Source organism: Oncorhynchus kisutch, linkage group LG15, assembly GCF_002021735.2.
Source record: "Oncorhynchus kisutch isolate 150728-3 linkage group LG15, Okis_V2, whole genome shotgun sequence".
Lineage (NCBI taxonomy): Eukaryota > Metazoa > Chordata > Actinopteri > Salmoniformes > Salmonidae > Oncorhynchus > Oncorhynchus kisutch.
Genome location: NC_034188.2, coordinates 50536642 through 50555951, shown reverse-complemented (window position 1 = coordinate 50555951; position 19310 = coordinate 50536642). Strand labels below are relative to the sequence as shown.

At 45.0% G+C, this 19310-nt stretch overlaps 1 protein-coding gene across 2 annotated transcripts in view; it reads right to left on the bottom strand.

Moving 5' to 3' along the window:
• Window positions 1-7256: 7256 nt before the first annotated feature.
• LOC109904765 (signal-induced proliferation-associated 1-like protein 3) overlaps window positions 7257-19310 on the bottom strand; it is an 83445-nt gene continuing 71391 nt past the window's right edge. Inside the window, exons 14-23 of one of the 2 annotated variants that reach the window (XM_031790459.1) lie at window positions 15546-15670; window positions 13052-13164; window positions 12498-12949; window positions 11093-11326; window positions 10592-10754; window positions 10309-10492; window positions 9842-9997; window positions 9421-9547; window positions 8801-8882; window positions 7257-8238 (exon numbers count right to left, since the gene is read on the bottom strand). In XM_031790459.1, the coding sequence (XP_031646319.1) occupies window positions 8095-8238; window positions 8801-8882; window positions 9421-9547; window positions 9842-9997; window positions 10309-10492; window positions 10592-10754; window positions 11093-11326; window positions 12498-12949; window positions 13052-13164; window positions 15546-15670 (1780 nt within the window). In that variant the 3' untranslated portion in view covers window positions 7257-8094. The remainder of the gene's footprint in view (window positions 8239-8800; window positions 8883-9420; window positions 9548-9841; window positions 9998-10308; window positions 10493-10591; window positions 10755-11092; window positions 11327-12497; window positions 12950-13051; window positions 13165-15545; window positions 15671-19310) is intronic. The other variant, XM_020501910.2, reaches the window with a different exon arrangement.

The following is a 19310-nucleotide window of genomic DNA, read 5'->3' as shown; positions in this document are numbered from 1 at the left end:
TTGGTCATTACAGAGAAGTGGTTAAGAAATAGTGTTTTGAATACTGATGTTAACCTTTCTGGTTATAACCTTTTTTCGGCAAGAGAGATCTTCCAAAGGTGGTGGAGTGGCAATCTTTACCAAGGATCACCTTCAGTGCTCGGTTGTCTCCATCAAGTCTGTCACCAAACAATTCGATTTGCTGGTTTTACGCATTAAACTTTAAAATAACTCTTTGTTGACTTGCTGGGTGTTATCGGCCACTATCAGCACCGGCCTTTACCCTAAATGCCCTAAGCTCTCTCCTGGCCCCTTACACTAAGTCTGAATTTGTCCTGCTAGGTGACCTAAACTGGGACATGCTTAAACCACTTGACCAAGTCCTAAAGCAATGGGACTCCCTAAATCTTTCTCAGATTATTACCAATCCCTCAAGATATGACTCCAAACCCCAAGAAAAGGCTACTCTCCTTGATGTTATCCTTACAAAAAATCCTGACAGGTATCAGTCTGTTGTTTTCTATAATGACCTTAGTGATGACTGTTTTACAGCCCGTGTTCGTAATGGCTCCTCAGTGAAACATCCTGTCCTGATTTGTCATAGATGCTTGCTAAAAAACTCTGAGCAAGCCTTCCTTCATGACCTGGCCTCTGTAAATTGGTATATATATAAATTGGTATATAATCAGCTTGATTCCCTCTGTCGAAGAAGCTTGGACCTTCTTTTTTAATATTTTCATTGGTATTGTTAACAAATACGCCCCCATAAAGAAAAGGAGAATTAAAAACAGGTTTAGCCCCTGGTTGGACCGTGATCTGGCAGACTTACTCCACCTCAAGAATATCATTTGGCGAAAGGCTCAGGAACATGAATACTCAGGCTGAATGGCTCTGGTTCAGGCAAATGAGCAATAAGTGCACTCAGGCTATCCGGAAGGCCAAAGTTAGTTACTTTAAGGAGCAGTTCTCTCTGTGGGTCTAACCCCAAAAAGTTCTGGAAACGGTTAAAGACCTGGAATAAACCCTCCTCCTCACAGCTACCCATGTCCCTTAATATTGATGATGCGGTTGTTACTGACAAGGAGCACATGGCTGAACTCTTTAATCACCACTGCATTGTCAGGATTCCTATGACTCTGCCATACCTCCTTGCCCGTCCAACATTTCCTCATCTCCCACCCCTTCTGATGCGACTATCCCCGATGCCCCTCCCTCTTTTTCCTCTGCCCCACTACAAAGTTTCTCCCTGCAGGCGGTCACTCAGTCCGAGGTGCTAGAGGAGCTCTTTAAACTTGACCCCAATGTTTCTTCTTTAAGGTTGCTGCCCCGATCATCACCAATCTATAGATGCTTGTTTGTTTTTTTTGCGACAGAGCCTGGGCGCGATATAGTCTCTGGTGGCACAGCTAGCACTGCAATGCAGTGCCCTAGACCACTGCGCCACCCGGGAGGCCCTATCTCTGACCTTTTTAACCTCTCTGGGGAGGTTCCCATTGCTTGGAGGGCAGCCACAGAGCATCCTTTATTTAAAGGGGGAGATCAGGCTGATCTTAACTATTGTAGGCTAATTTCTATTTTGCCCTGTTTATCAAAGTGTTGGAAAAACTTGTCAATAATCAACTGACTGGCTTTCTTGACGTCTATAGTATTCTCTCTGGTACGCAATCTGGTTTCCGCTTTGGCCAGGTTTGCTAACTACCTCTCTCAAAGAGAGCAGTTTATAAAGTCAGAACATCTACTGTCTCAGTCACTGCCTGTCACCAAAGGAGTACCCCAAGGCTCATTCCTAGGTCCCATGCTCTTCTCAATTTACAACATAGCTCAAGCAGTAGGAAGCTCTTTCATCCATTTATATGCAGATGATAGTCTTATACTCCGTTGGTGTTAAACACTCTACAACAAAGGTTTCTTAGTGTCCAACAAGCTTTCTCTGCCCTTAACCCTGTTCTGAACACCTCCAAAACAGAGGTAATGTAGTTTGGTAAGAAGAATGCCCCTTTCCACACAGGTGTGATTACTACCTCTGAGGGTTTAGAGCTTGAGGTACCTCATACAAGTACTTGGGAGTATGGCTAGATGGTACACTGTCCTTCTCTCAGCATATATCACAGCTGCAGGCTAAGGTTAAATCTAGACTTGGTTTCTTCTATCGTAATCACTCCTCTTTCACCCCAGCTGTCAAATTAACACTGATTCAGATGACCATCATACCCATGCTAGACTACGGAGACAATTTATAGATTGACCGGTAAGGGTGCCCTCGAGCAGCTAGATGTTCTTTACCATTCGGCCATCAGATTTGACACCAATGCTCCTTATAGGGCACATCACTGCACTCTATACTCCTCTGTAAACTGGTCATCTCTGTATACCTGTCGCAAGACCCACTGGTTGATGCTTATTTATAAAACCCTCTTAGGCCTCACTCCCCCCTATCTGAGATACTTACTGCAGCCCTCATCCTCCACATAAAACACCCGTCCTGCCAGTTACGTTCTGTTAAAGGTCACCAAAGCACACACATCCGTGGGTCGCTCCTCTTTTCAGTTTGCTGCAGCTAGCAACTGGAATGAGCTGCAAATACTCAAATTGGACAGTTTTATCTCAATCTCTTATGTCAAAGACTCAATCATGGACACTCTTACTGATAGTTGTGGCTGCTTCGCGTGATGTATTGTTGTCTGTGCGCAATAATGTTTGTACTATGTTGTCTTGCTACCATGCTGTGTTTTCATGTGTTGCTGCCATGCTATGTTATCGTCTTAGGTCTGTCTTTATGTAGTGTTATGGTGTGTGTTTTGTCCTATATTTTTCATCCCAGTCCCCGCAGGAGGCCTTTTGGTAGGCCGTCATTGTAAATAAGAATGTTCTTAACTGACTTGCCTAGTTAAAATAAAATACCATTGCCAAAAATAAAAATAAAAGACAGATTCTATCATTATGAAAGATTTTTAATATATGTTCTTATAAAATAATGAAAACAATTTACACTTTTAAAATGTACAGTCATTGATACAACATCCCCAAGAAAAACAATGTTCAACCGTAAGTTTTCGTCAATGCATAAAGCACTCCTGCCTCATGCAGAATGCACCAACAAAGTAAGAAAAACTATGTAAATCATACAAATCAGCTCTATACAAAGATTTCAAATCAAACGGCATATACAGAAATAAAAACAAAGTACCCTCTTAATTCCACTATTATGTATTTTTCTTGTCGCAAAAGTGGCCAATATGTTCCAAAAATAAATTAGACAAATATTAAACATCTAAAAAAAATAATAATATCATACAATTGATCCATTTACCAGGTTTCGATGTTACCATTTGTGATTTGTGCACATGCAAAATTGATGCACCGAGCTATGTTCAACATGTACAGTACAAGTTTGGATACACCTACTCATTCAAGGGTTTTCTTTCTTTTTTACTATTTTCTACATTGTAAAATAATAGTGGAGACAACAAAACAATGAAATAATCTCCTGGAATGCATTTCAATTAACAGGTGTGCCTTGTTAAAAGTTAATATGTGGAATTTATTTTCTTCTTAATGCATTTCAGACAATCAGTTGTGTTGTGACAAGGTAAGGGGTTATACAGAAGATGGCCCTATCTGGTAAAAGACCAAGTCCATATTATGGCAAGAACAGCTCAAATAAGCAAAGAGAAACAACAGTCCATCATTACTTTAAGACATGAAGGTCAGTCAATTCAGAACATTTCAAGAACTTCTAAAGTTTCTTCAAGTGGAGTCTCAAGAACCATCAAGCGCTATGCTGAAACTGGCTCTCATGAGGACCGCCACAGATAAGTTCATTAGAGTTAACTGCACCTCATAAATCGTCAATTAACTGCACCTCAGATTGTTACTTGAAATCTGTGAGGTACAAACACATCTCAACATCAACGGTTCGAGGAGACTGCATGAATCATGCCTTCATGGTCAAATTGCTGCAAAGAAACCACTACTAAAGGACACAAATAATAAGAGACTTGCTTGGCCCAAAAAACATGAGAAATCTGTCCTTTGGTCTGATAAATCCAAAACTGCATTCTGCAGCGATACGCCATGCCATCTGGTTTACACTTAGTGGGACTATCATCTGTTTTTCAACAGGACAATTACCCAGCACACCTCCAGGCTGTGTAAGGGCTATTTGACCAAGAAGGAGAGTGATGGAGTGCTGCATCAGATGACCTGGCCTCCACAATAACCCGACCTCAACCCAATTGAGATGGTTTGGGATGAGTTGGACTGCAGAGTGAAGGAAAATCATTCCACCTCATGAAGCTGGTTGATGGATACAAAGCTGTCATCAAGGCAAAGGGTGGCTACTTTGAAGAATCTCACATATAAAATATATTTGATATGGCTTACACTTTTTTTGGGTTACTACATGATTCCATGTGTCATTTCATAGTTTTGATGTCTTCACTATTTATTCTACAATGTAGAAAATAGCAAAAATAAAAAAACACTTGAATTAGTAGGTATGTCCAAACTTTTGACTGGTACTGTATTTAACTACAGTTTTCTTCAAATCAAATACAGCCAAACTAAATCCTTAAAAACACCCATAACCCTCCACACACAAATAAACAAAATAAAGATTAAGACATTGCAGATATCAACATCACAGCACATTTGCTGAGCTTGTAGGGTTATGTTTGAGTTGCTCTTGGTATGTCCAAGATGATATAACTGGCTGGAGGAGGATGAGGCAGCTTACAGTACACAGAGAAATGGAGACAGATGTCTGTACAGTGCATTCGGAAAGTATTCAGACCCCTTGACTTTTTCCACTTTGTTACGTTACAGCCTTATTCTAAGATGGAGTCAATTGTTTTATCTCCTCATATCTCCTCATGTTTTATCTCCTCTACACACAATACCCCCACATTTTTCACATTTATAAAAAATATCACATTTGCATAAGTATTCAGACCCTTTACTCAGTACTTTGTTGAAGCACCTTTGGCAGCGATTATTACCTCAAGTCTTCTTGGGTATGATGCTACAAGCTTGGCACACCTGTATTTGAGGAGTTACTCCCATTCTTCTCTGCAGATCGTCTCAAACTCTGTCAGGTTGGATGGGGAGCGTCGCTGCACAGCTATTTTCAGGTCACTCGAGATGTTTGAGCGGGGTTCAAAGTCCTGGCTCTGGAGATGGCTTTTAAAGATCTCGCTGTTCTTTGCTCCGTTCATCTCTCTCTCTATCCTGACGAGTCTCCCTGCTGTTGAAAAACATATCCACAGCATGATGCTGCCACCACCATGCTTCACCGTAGGGATGGTGCCAGGCTGTCATGTGCCTTTTACTGAGGAGTGGCTTCAGTCTGGCCACTCTACCATAAAGGCCTGATTGGTGGAGTGCTGCAGATGGTTGTCCTTCTGGAAGATTCTCCCATCTCCACACAGGAACTTTGGAGCCATGTCAGAATGACCATCGGGTTCTTGGTCACCTCCCTGAGCAAGGCCCTTCTCCCCCGATTGCTCAGTTTGGCTTTGCGGCCAGCTCTAGGAAGTCTTGGTGGTTCCAAACTTCTTCCATTTAAGAATGGAGGCCAGTGATCTTGGGGACCTTCAATACTGCAGACATTTTTTGGTACCCGTCCCCAGATCTCTGCCTCAACATAACCCTGTCTCGGAGCTCTACGGACAATTTCTTCAACCTCTGCTCGGTTTTTGCTCTAACATGCACTGTCAACTGTGGGACCTTATATCGACAGGTGTGTGCCTTTCCAAATCATGTCCAACCAATTGAATTTACCATAGGTGGACTCCAATCAAGTTGTAGAAACATCTCAAGGATGATCAATGGAAACATGATGCACCCGAACTCAATTAAGTCTCAAAGAAAAGGGTCTGAATACTGAAGTAAATAAATTTGCAACAATTTCTAAAAACCTGTTTTCTCTCTGTCATTATGGGGTATTGTGTGTAGATTGATGAGTGGGAAAAAATTATTAAATACATTTTAGAGCAAGGATGGAACATAACAAAATCTGGAAAAAGTAAAGAGGTTTGAATACTTTCCGAACGTACTGTACATGTTGCTCTTATCTCAACGTAATGTCTCTAGTAAATGTACAGACGTTTCTGAAAGAGTGAGGGCAGGGTTGTGTAGTTTGTTTTGTATGTTTTGTGCCATATGCATGTGAATGTCCAACGATCCAGCCACAAAGGGTTTACATCATATAGGTACATGTCCACACACACAAAACAATAAATACAAATAAATAGTACAGTCTGTAAAAGGGGATGTCTGTGAAGGGTCCTGAGAGTAGTGAAGGGAAGACAGGATTCCAGTTGAGGCAGGGCAGGGGGGTTCCTGAAAAGGGGGTCTACGACGACTTAACTGTGCTCGGGGGTTACATTTAATGGAACCAAAATAGTCATATGGTCCTTCAGCAGACATTTTCATAATTTTAGTAAATGGATGTGGTCCAAACGAGAATTGGAACCCACACCGTTGGTTTTGCCAGCTCCATGCTGCCCTCCATTTATCCCACATTCATCACAATGGACACACATCGGTAAGAAAAATAGTTTCTATACAGAATATAACCAAGCGTAGGTGTTGATTTAGTTTAGTGTATTCCTGTCCTATGGACATTGTTTGTTTGTTTTCGAAATGGCCACATGTTTCACAGACCCATCACCACAGGATAAGTTACTTAAGTTATTTAGCTAGGTCTCACAGTTGTGTATAAATTGTTCAGTTTGACTCTGCAGACACAAGGACTGTTAGCAAAACAGTATGTATAATACCCCTTCATTCTAGCACACACACACAGCTATTGTACCATGACACAGGTGCTACAGTGTTTAAGTGATCATTTCTATGTATTTTCTAAATGCACACAGATGTGTGTACTAGCAGTTGGTAAAAAAAAAACAGAAACCACAAAATATGATAATTCTACACATGTTAAAAAATAAAGAAAATGCTTAGATATTTGTAAATACCTTTAACATTGACCGTTAACCAAAAAAACTGAGATGAGATACTATCATTGAGTTTATGACACTATATTCTGTCTCTGAACGAACAAGATCTCATCTCACTAGCGTAGCAGTCATAACACAACGTGCTCATGACTGAAATGCCCCGTGCCAACCTATCACACACACACACTCAACAAAGCGTATCAGTACAATATGCATGTGTTCAAGCTATATGTTGAACCACACGGGCAAAACTACAGTACCACATCTTTTATAAACACACGTATCCAAGAGCATTCTGGGAGTTGTAGTCTCTCCCTCTTTTTTTTTTTGAGCCAGAGCTCGTGTTTGTTTTTGGCTGATTCGCTTCAGGAACAGTATTAGGCCTCTCTGGGTGATCTAGTGTTCTAAGGTTCATAACATCTCTCCTCTTTATTGGCTTTTCTCTGACGCAGGAGTGTACAAAAATAAAAACCTACAAGCAGGGACAGAGGGATTCACTCTGGGTGCACAGGCTGAGGGAGAGTCAGCTTGTGCTGTGTTGGGACTCTTTTAGAGTAAAAAACAAAATAGGCGTGTCTACTTGCAGGCTCTTCTGTCTAGGCAATTCGGTTTCAGATGAGCCAACGGCGATCCATTGGTTCTCTGCAGTCCCTGTGTCCATCCAGCCCAGAGCGAGGCATGGTTTCTGGTTGTGCGCCACAGAGAGGGTGTCGGCATAACAACAGGTCTCTCTCTCCCCAGAGCAGGTCAGTGGTGGAGAGGTAGTGCTCCTCTTCTCCCCTACCATCCTACCCCTCTAGGAGGCAGGAGGGAGATGGTTGGAATGTGACAGAAGCAGCAGGTGAGGGATAGAACATGAGAATGTAAGGGGGGGGGGGGTGCGTTCTTTCCCTCTATTATTTTCTTATACATCATTTCACACACTAACTTCTATTTTCTATTGCCCATGTATTCCACAGTGCCTAACCAGACCCACTAACAAATCCATTCCCCACTCAATCCCAACAGCATGAAACTCACTGTGACTGTCGTTCCACTAAAATCACCTTTACCCTAACCTCTTCCCTCCTCTCCATCATTCTCTCCTCGTCACAAGTTCTCTCTGCGGATGCTCTCGCACTCTCACTCCGAGGTCACTTCCTGTGTTCGTGTGAGCTCACTTCCTCTGTGGGGGGTCGGTGAAGAGCAGGCTGAACTTGCGGAGCTGCTCACTGGCCGAGTGGCTCTCTTCCTGGAGCCGCTGGTTATTCTGCCGCAGGTTAGCCATCTCAGCCAACAGGTGCACTTTGTCCTTCTTCTCCTGAGAGACAGAGAGAGAGGGAATGTGGGGAGGAGACAGAAAGAGAAAGGGAAGAAAGTGTTAATTATCTTGATCTTTCTTTTGTATTGGTATTTTCTTTTCTCCCCATTTTCGATCGTCTCATCGCTGCAACTCCCCAACGGGCTCGGGAGAGGCAAAGGTGGAGTCATGTGTCCTCCGAAAACATGACCCACCTAACCGCGCTCCTCGACACCCGCCCGCTTAACCCGGAAGCCAGCCGCACCAATGTGCACCAACCCAGCCCGCCACAAGGAGTCGCTAGAGTTCGATGAGCCAAGTAAAGCCACCCCGGCCAAACCCTCCCCTAACTAGGACGACGCTGGTCCAATTGTGCGCCGTCCTATGGGACTCCAGGCCACGGCTGGTTGTGGCACAGCCCGGGAATGAACCCGGGTCTGTAGTAACGCCTTTAGCACTGCCTTAGACCGCTGTGCCACTCGGGAGGCCGTTTATTTATTACCAGATTAAATTCTTGCTGTGTCAGTGGTACAGCCATTTAAATGAGCATATAGTCTAAATGTCTCTCTGGTGTAAATGGTACCTTCTCCAGGTCAGTGTTGAGCCGCTTCAGCATCACCTCTAGGCTGTACAGCCGTCCCGAGAGGTCGTTGGGTACCTCATCCCTGAAAACACAAAGACATTTATCTCACACTGTGTAATGGGTTAAGTAGCAGGTAGGGCAGACGGGTTTAACAAGGTGTGTTCAACAGAACAACAGAGTTTATAAGGACCGTACAACGCAGTGTGCTAGTTTGGTAAACAAGAGGCAGTTTCAGTGACAGGCTGGTTGTAGTCATGCACTGAGACAACACAAGCTGAACAGGCCCAGACTGCTTTAACTCAAACACTCCACTGTTTGTTCCCTACAGCAGGTCTTCAGAGATCCTTGGTAACGTGTTTGATCCATGTGTAATTACCACAGCTAACCACAAGATGGCACTGCCAGTACAGCTCTCTACATGTGACCGGTGAGGTTGACCTGACAAAAGGAAAAATGGGATGTCCAAGTGTAGCCAGTGCTTTTATACACTCAAATATTGTGTTTAGGATCTGGAGTATCGGTGTCAAATAGATAAAACGATCCCCATCAGCTGTAACCGCCATGATTGTGGCGGCTACAGACCGCGATTGTTTGAGCTGGTGTGTGAATCGGAGACTTACCCGCTGAAGGTGGGGGTAGTGCGTGGAGTCTGAGGTGTTTGGAACTGGACTGGACTGATGATCGGCCGCATGTCTGGAACCCCAACTTGAGGCTCGGTGAGCGAGAATAGAGACACTGCCCTTTGCACTGTAACACACACACAGTTACAAGGCTGCATTTCCCCCTTCACAGTCAGCTACCAAACAACAAAGCCCCCCCCCCCCCCCCCCCCCCATCTTCACAATCAGCTTTTACAATGCAAGGTCTCCAGGGACATTTCACACAGTCAAGCCCGTCAAGGAGCAGCCCAGCTGGGCTAGGGGCTGTAACTGAGGCCCAGGATCATGTCTCAGTTGGTCCCTGCCCGCTGGAGCTTCTGTGAGAGGGTTTGTGGTGGCAGGGGACCAGATATCTGAACACACACACACACAGAATACTCACACTCACCCTCGTAGGCCTTGGCAGCATTGACCAGGCTGGCCCACTCCAGGCCACAGGCAGTGTCAGGCAGGGGTATGAGCCCCGGGTCCAGCCTCCTCAGGGGGGGAACCTTATCCCTCACCTCTTTCAATGACAGCTCCGATGCAGACATAGGGACTGGCCAGCGGGGAGGAGGGCAAGGAGGTCAAATTAACTGACGACGTCACATGATAAACTTTGCTTCTTGAAAGTCATGCATCTTGAAAACTTGACAGCTGACATGCAAAACATTTTGGGACAGTATGAAAAGTGGACAGGTTAAAGAAACGCCAAAAGATCATTTTTGAGTGGACTACTCCTTTAAAAGTAGCACATAAATGATTCCTTGTATAACTATAACTGAGCTCTGTGCGTTCTTGACATACCATAATTAGGTACGGATACAGGGAAGTGAGAAGGTAACGACATCAAGCTGTGGCCCCACTCACCCTTCTTGTTGGGCATGTGGCTGGCAGAGTGTGCATGGCGCCGGGTGGGCAGGGTGGAGGTGAACAGCAGGTCGCTGGGAGTGCCCTGGTCAAACAGGGGGGCAGTGCTGGCATAGCTGGCATCCCTGCGCCCGCTGCACAGAGACTCGTCTGAGAACGTGCGCTGAAGAGTGCGCCGAGGAGACTGAAAAGAGAAGGGAGGGAGGTTAGTCGTGGGGTTGTATGTTTGTGTGTGTGTACATGTACTGTGTGTTTGTGTGTGTGTACTGTGTGTGTCCCTCACCATGTCTCTTTGTGGTATCTCTCCAGGGTTGTCCATGATGATGAGTTTCTTCAGGTCGTCCTCAACGGTGCTCTTGTGGGATCTCCGTGGAGACCGCAGGTCCCTTAGCGACGCTCTGAGACGGGGCTGTCCGAACACGTTCTTAGAATTCACGTCCACCTGCCTGAACACACACAGAGCAGGAATATAGGTTAAATACAGCAACAACTTATCACACCGGGCATGGCTTAACACAGTGGCTTAACACAGTGGCTTAACACAGTGGCTTAACACACCGGGCATGGCTTAACACAGTGGCTTAACACAGTGGCTTAACACAGTGGCTTAACACACCGGGCATGGCTTAACGCAGTGGCTTAACACAGTGGCTTAACACAGTGGCTTAACACAGTGGCTTAACACAGTGGCTTAACACACCGGGCATGGCTTAACACAGTGACGTGATGCTTGACTTTTGTGCTGGTGGTGTAGAAAACTGGTGCACAACACACACACACTTACTTCTTGCTGCTGTTGCTGTCAGAGCAGTAGGTAGTGGGTATGTTTGAAGGGGAGGGGGCGTTGTCATCTGGTTGCCAGGGGCCCAGCCTGTTCTTGCTGCATAAGGCCTTGGGGGCGGAGCTAGAGAGAGGGGTGGAGCTGAGTAGAGCAGAGTTGGGCGTGACCGTGGCGGCTCGGACTGGTCGCGATTTCTCTGCTGCAGGGGTCTTGTAACCCTGGGGTGTGTAGCAGGCCCTGTGACGACACACAAACAGACACACGCTCCAATCCATAAATCGATCTCCATCTATTTACATGCATAACAAAGTCAATATCAATGGTGCATAGGTTTAGGAGAAACACACATGCTTGAATTGACGGATCGATTCAGGGTGAGATCCATAACAGACACAACAAGCCACACGTCATGCAGAACAGCTGCTGGTGGAATTCACCACTCAAATCCCCTTTGTCTCCCAACTAAATTCCACCAACAACAAAAAAAGGCACCTCAACCAACATCTGTTAGTGCCACAGCATAATCAGTGATTATCCCTGACCAGCCATCATGACTTTCCGTGCACACCATCCACCCAATCACTCGAGTAAACCAACCGTCTACAAAATGTCCATCCAACCAACCATCTACAAAATGTCCATCCAACCAACCCACCCACAATCTACAAAATGTCCATCCAACCAACCCACCCACAATCTACAAAATGTCCATCCAACCAACCCACCCACAATCTACAAAATGTCCATCCAACCAACCCACCCACAATCTACAAAATGTCCCTCCAACCAACCCACAATCTACAAAATGTCCCTCCAACCAACAAAATGTCCCTCCAACCAACCCACAATCTACAAAATGTCCCTCCAACCAACCATCTACAAAATGTCCCTCCAACCCACCATCAACAAAATGTCCCTCCAACCCACCATCAACAAAATGTCCCTCCAACCCACCATCTCGCCATTCCTCCACCCATCCATCTCACCACTCACACGTCTCTGTCCCCATTTCCTAAGCTCCTGTACCACAGTTTAGACTACATACCTTGTATGTTACGTGTTGGGTGCCTCTGTGTGTCAGAATGCCAGTGTCCTGTCCTGTTCCCTGAGTGACTGGGGATAGACTGGGGGGTTTAAACCCCCAATCCTTTAATCCCCTATAGGAGTAGCTGGACTCTCTAAATATGTGTCCACATATATGTAGGGCAGGGGTGATACATCTGACCCATACATGCCCCCCATAGGGATTAAACCCTTGTGTGTTTTGGCATGTTCAGCATGAGGGGTGGGATGCCTGTGTGTACAAAGCATACAGTTCTTTCTCCTCCCCTTTCCACTACTAAAAGCCAACCTGAGTTTGAGTGTATAAGCGCTATGCGCAGTGTGTGTGTTTTTGTGTCTCTCCTACCTGGATTTTAATGAGTCTGGCTTCTCCACGTTGGATCCAGGAGGGAAGGTGCGTGTGCGGTATCCTTTGTTCTGATTGGCAGGTAATACAGGCGATGACTGCAGTCTCCGCCCCTCGACAACGTTGCCCCTCACCTCAGAGAGCTCCTGCAGCCCGCTATTATAGGTTGCTGAACAGTGCAGGGGCTTCTGTGATTGGCTGGACTGGTTTCCGTGGCGTGCGCCAGGCTTGGTGTTGTAGACGGTGGGGGCGTCGATGCCGCTGTCACTGGAGCCGCCCTTACTGAGGGGGTCGGGGTCAGGTTCGGCCAGGTCGCCTAGGTAACCCCGGGACCCCCCCGGGCCTCCTCTCTCCCCCCCGGCCCCGTCGAACCAGCGCTCGTCACTGTGGCTGCTGGACGCGTTACTGGAGAGAGTGTTACTGCTGGAGTGGCTGGAGTACTGGGTCTCACCCTACAGAGAGCGGGATGAGGTGAGAGAGAAAGAGACGGTAGATACACAGAAAAGCAACAGGCAGAAAATCTCTCTAAATAAAAGATGACAGTTATATCTGACCTTTGAGTGTCTGTTGGGGGAGTCTTTCCCTGGGACGTCCTGTCGGGTGGGTTTCCTCTGTCCCCCTCTTCCTGGCCCCCGAGATGATGAAGCTGGGACATGCCATAGGGGCTCTGGGCAGAAAAACACACACACACCATTACACATCACAGGCCTAATGTAGTGACAAGTGTGGTATGTAGGCCATATACTGTGTGTCTGGTCACAGGTAATACACAGTGTATTGAGATAGTCAGAATTCAAGACCCTTTTCTGGTGATGGATGGAGAACTCAGTTCGATTTGGAGACACTCCAAATGACTGTCTTTAATCCGGACTCTTTTATTTCTGTGTGTACGCATATGTACAGTTTAAGTCGGAAGTTTATGTACACCTTAGCCAAAAACATTTAAACTCAGTTTTTTCACAATTCCTGACATTTTAATCCTAGTAAAAATGCCCCGTTTTAGGTCAGTTAGGATCACCACTTTATTTTCAGAATGTGAAATGTCAGAATAATGGTAGAGATAATGATTTATTTCAGCTTTTATTTATTTCATCACATTCCCAGTGGGTCAGAAGTTTACATACACTCAATTAGTATTTGGTACCATTGCCTTTAAATTGTTTAACTTGGGTCAAATATTTCAGGTAGCCTTTCACAAGCTTCCAACAATAAGTTGGGTGAATTGTGGCCCATTCCTCCTGACAGAGCTGGTGTAACTGAGTCAGGTTTTTAAGCCTCCTTGCTCGCACACGCTTTTTCAGTTCTGCCCACAAATCTTCTATAGGATTGAGGTGATGGCTTTGTGTTGTCCTTAAGCCATTTTGCCACAACTTTGGAAGTATGCTTGGGGTCATTGTCCATTTGGAAGACCCATTGGCAATCAAGCTACAACTTCCTGATTGATCTCGAGATGTTGCTTCAATATATCCACGTAATTTTCCTCCCTCATGATGCCATCTATTTTGTGAAGTGCACCAGGCCCTCCTGCAGCAAGGCACTCCCACAACATAATGCTGCCACCCCTGTGCTTCACAGTTGGGATGGTGTTCTTCGGCTTACAAGCCTCCACCTTTTTCCTCCAAACATAACGATGGTCATTATTGCCAAACAGTTCTATTTTTGTTTCATCAGACCAGAGTACATTTCTCCAAAAAGTACGATCTTTGTCCCCATGTGCAGTTGCAAACTGTAGTCTGGCTTTTTTATGGCATTTTTTAAAGTGTTTTTTTTATATAAAGTGAACACTCAAACAACACAATGTAACTCCAAGTCAATCACACTTCTGTGAAATCAAACTGTCCTCTTAGGAAGCAACACTGATTGACAATCAATTTCACATGCTGTTGTGCAAATGGAATAGACAACAGGTGGAAATTATAGGCAATTAGCAAGACACCCCCAATAAAGGAGTGGTTCTGCAGGTGATAACCACAGACCACTTCTCAGTTCCTATGCTTCCTGGCTGATGTTTTGGTCACTTTTGAATGCTGGCGGTGCTTTCGCTCTAGTGGTAGCATGAGACGGAGTCTACAACCCACACAAGTGGCTCAGGTAGTGCAGCTCATCCAGGATGGCACATCAATGTGAACTGTGGCAAGAAGGTTGGCTGTGTCTGTCAGCATGTCCAGAGCATGGAGGTGACAGACGTGACAGAGTCTGGAGATGCCGTGGAGAACTTTCTGCTGCCTGCAACATCCTCCAGCATGACCGGTTTGGCGGCGGGTCAGTCATGGTGTGGGGTGGCATTTCTTTGGGGGGCCGCACAGCCCTCCATATGCTCGCCAGAGGTAGCCTGACTGCCATTAGGTACCGATATGAGACCCCTTGTGAGACCATATGCTGGTGCGGTTGGCCCTGGGTTCCTCCTAATACAAGACAATGCTAGACCTCATGTGGCTGGAGTGTGTCAGCAGTTCCTGCAAGAGGAAGGCATTGATGCTATGGACTGGCCCGCCCGTTCCCCAGACCTGAATCCAATTGAGCACATCTGGGACATCATATCTCGCTCCATCCACCAACTGTCCATAAAGGCCAGATTGGTGGGGTGCTGTAGAGATGGACCACAGACTGTCCAGGAGTTGGCGGCTGCTTTAGTCCAGGTCTCGGAGGAGATCCCTCAGGAGACCATCCGCCACCTCATCAGGAGCATGCCCAGGCGTTGTAGGGAGGTCATACAGGCACGTGGAGGCCACACACACTACTGAGCCTCATTTTGACTTGTTTTAAGGACATTACATCAAAGTTGGATCAGCCTATAGTGTGGTTTTCCACTTTAATTTTGAGTGTCACTCCAAATCCAGACCTCCATGGGTTGATAAATGTTATTTTTTGTGTGATTTTGTTGTCAGCACATTCAACTATGTAAAGAAAAAAGTATTTAATAAGAATATTTCATTCATTCAGATCTAGGATGTGTTATTTTAGTGTTCCCTTTATTTTTTGGAGCTGTGTATATGTGTGTGTGTGTGTCCTGTATGTTTGTCTACATACATGTGTGTGTTTGTGTACCTGTCTTGCAGCGCTCCATAGTGCTTTCCTGGCTTGTGAAGCCCGAGGAGGACTCTCCACTAGAGGTGATGTCCAGACTGAGATGAGGTTCGTAGGCCAGCAGGGGACGCTGGGCTGAACCGTACCTACACAGATAAGAGGAACAGAAATTTTACACACACAATATTTTACTATACACCGTTATTGATGCACGGGCTGGTTTGGGTTTTTACTTAGCCTTTTACAGCGTTATTTCAATGTTTGGTTTGTTAAATGGAAGACGCCACTCCAGCGGGTTTCTGGTTTTATAGTTTACTCTTTTCTACTTGAGTAATTTCTCCCTCTCCTCCTGCAAATAATGTTTTTATGTTAAAAAAAGGTTAACAGAGTCCTAGCGAATTCCCATAGTGGACGCTAGCTAAATACAAACCAGGCTTAAGCAAGGACAGACAACCAAGGTCATGGAAGTTATAGAACTATCTCAAAAGGCTTCTCCCACTTGATCCAAAAGGGGATTGATCGTCTTTGCTGTAACCAAGAAGCTTGATATTGCAAGCTAGCCACCTAACGTTATAGCTAGCAAGTAAGCTAACCAAATCCATAGCTGGAGACAATATATTTGGCACATCTTAAATAGTTAACTTATAAGATATTTGTCTGGCAAACATTTGTAGTGAATTTTAAGTATAATTTGTTCACTTCTCTTGTGCTTTTCAACAGTTTATCGACACGTTTTCTCCACATGCTCTTTGTAAACAAAGTTACCACATGAATGGCTCAATCTGTTGTTGAATAAAATGAAAATAGAAAATCCCCCTCTGTACTTCAAAACACACCTGTATATACGGTATACTGCCCAAGTCTGGTCCAAAAATGTAAAAATATTGGGATATGATATTTTGGCCAAACCGCCCAGGCCTAACTCACGCACCCGCACGCAAGGTTACACACAGACTAGGATGAACATACAGGTGGACAAAAAAAGCCCTTGCCTTTATTGTCTAAGAAAATTGAGGAGATAGGAAACCAACTTAATTCCGTCTATAATCAATAGCCTCACTGTTAAATGTGGCTGGCTTTATAAATGATACATACAGTGCATTCGATAAGTATTCAGACCACTTTACATTTTCCACATTGTTATTTTACATAAGAATTCAGACCCTTTACTCAGGACTTTGTTGAAGCACCTTAGGCAGCAATTACAGCCTCGAGTCTTCTTGGGTATGACAATACAAGCTTGGCACACCTGTATTTGGGGAGTTTCTCCCATCCTTCTGTGCAGATCTTGTCATGCTCTGTCAGGTTGGATGGGGAGCGTTGCTGAACAGCTATTTTCAGGTCTCTCCAGAGGTGTTTGATCAGGATCAAGTCCGGGCTCTGGCTGGGCCACTCAAGGACATCTAGAGACTTGTCCCGAAGCCACTCCTGTGTTGTCTTGGCTGTGTGCTTAGGGTTGTTGTCCTGTTGGAAGGTGAACCTTGCTGCAGTCTGAGGTCCTGAGCACTCTGGAGCAGGTTTTTGTCAAGGATCTCGCTGTACTTTGCTCTGTTCATTTTGCCTCGATCCTGACTAGTCTCCCAGTCCCTGGTGATGCTGCTACCACCATGCTTCACCGTAGGGATGGTGCCAGGTTTCCTCCAGATATGACGCTTGACATTCAGGCAAAAGAGTTGAATCTTGGTTACATCAGACCAGAGAATCTTGTTTCTCATGGCCTGAGAGTCTTTAGGTGCCTTTTGGCAAACTCCAAGCGGGAGGTCATGTGCTTTTTAATGAGGACTGGCTTCTGTCTGTCCATAAAGGCCAGATTGGTGGGGTGCTGTAGAGATGGTTGTCCTTCTGGAAGGTTCTCATCTCCACAGAGGAACTCTGGAGCCATGTCAGAATGACCATCGGGTTCTTGGGTCACCTCCCTGACGAAGACCCTTCTCCCCCAATTGCTCAGTTTGGACGGGCGGCCAGCTCTAAGAAAAGTCTTGGTGGTTCCAAACTTCTTCAATTTAAGAATGATGGAGGCCACTGTGTTCTTAGGGACCTTCAATGCTGTAGACATTTTTTGGTACCCTTCCCCAGATCTGTGCCTTGACACGATCCTGTCTCGGAGCTCTACGCACAATTTCTTGGACGTCATGGCTTGGTTTTTTCTCCGGCATGCACTGTCAACTGTGGGACCTTATATAGACAGGTGTGTGCCTTTCCAATTCATGTCCAATCTATAGAATTTACAGTTGGACACCAATCAAGTTGTAGAAACATCTCAAGGATGATCAATGGAAACAGTATGCACCTGAACTCAATTTCGTGTCTCATAGCAAAGGGTCTAAATACTTATGCAAATAAGGTATGTTTCTTAATTTTTATAAATTTGCAAAAATGTATTTAAAAAAAACTTGTTTTCGCTTTGTTATTGTGTGTAGATTGAGGATTTATTTATTTATTCCATTTTAATATAAGGCTGTAATGTAGCAAAATGTAGAAACAGTCAAGGGGTCTGAATACTTTCCGAAGGCACAGTATACATCTACAGAAATAAGATCCTGCTTCTATTGCCTGTTTGTTAAGTAGCCAACTGATTCCATGAGCACCAAGCCCCACACAACTGCAAAATGTTGGATAAAGCAATTTCACAAATTTGTCTGATTTGAATCTTACCTACACTGTAATAAAGGCTTTTAAAAAATTTACTCAGAACAGACACTGGTATTACTTTGCATTTATTGTGTGTCGTTTACACTGTAAGAAACTAAATGGCTGACATGATGTTGCAGCTCCAGCATGGACAGCGCAATAAACACTTGCTGAGCTGTGGTGCGTTTTCGCTGCATCAGGGAGGAGAGAGAGACAACGTGCACCCGTCAACATAGGCAATCGGTATCATGAATTTTTTTTAATTTTTTTATACACAGCATGGCCATCTTGCTCCCTCGAGTCATTTGTCTGTCGTAATTACTTAATCAACCAGTGTGCTTAAAGCATCAGACAAGCTCAGTGCAAATATTTTATTCAAATGCACAGGGTGTCTATATACGGGAAATTACACCTTTAAAATGTTTAACCCATCGATTGGTCAAAAGAACAGATGACTCTCTGTTGACCAAAATGTTTTTTTTTTTGTCGGGACAGCCCTAACACACACACAAATACGTTTAAGAACATTTCACAGTTTCTGTTGTTGCTATGCTCCCCGGTGGAGCTTATTTCAAACATGTTACATCCTACCCAACCAGAGGAACTAAATCACCACACACACAAAATCAAGTCATAATCCAAGTGTGTTCATAAATGTCTCAATTACTTACAAATCGACAGTCAGCTTCTCAAAGCATTAAACTAAATCAGTCACAGGTCTGCAGCAAGTTAGCTATCAATCCAAGCAACAAGCGCAAAAAGCCTGTCAAGTATCATACAAAGGAAATGCCAGGGAACAGGGAGGAGTGACATTCTCCTCTAATACAAACAAATGAAAACCTCAATGATACGTCAATGTATACAAACAGAGATACACCCACCACACAAAGACACTAACCCACCCCACCTCGCCACACAAAGACACCTAATCACCTCGCCACACAAAGACACCAACCCACCTCGCCACACAAAGACACCAACCCACCTCGCCACACAAAGACACCAACCCACCTCGCCACACAAAGACACCAACCCACCTCGCCACACAAAGACACCAACCCACCTCGCCACACAAAGACACCAACCCACCTCGCCACACAAAGACACTAACCCACCTCGCCACACAAAGACACTAACCCACCCCACCTCGCCACA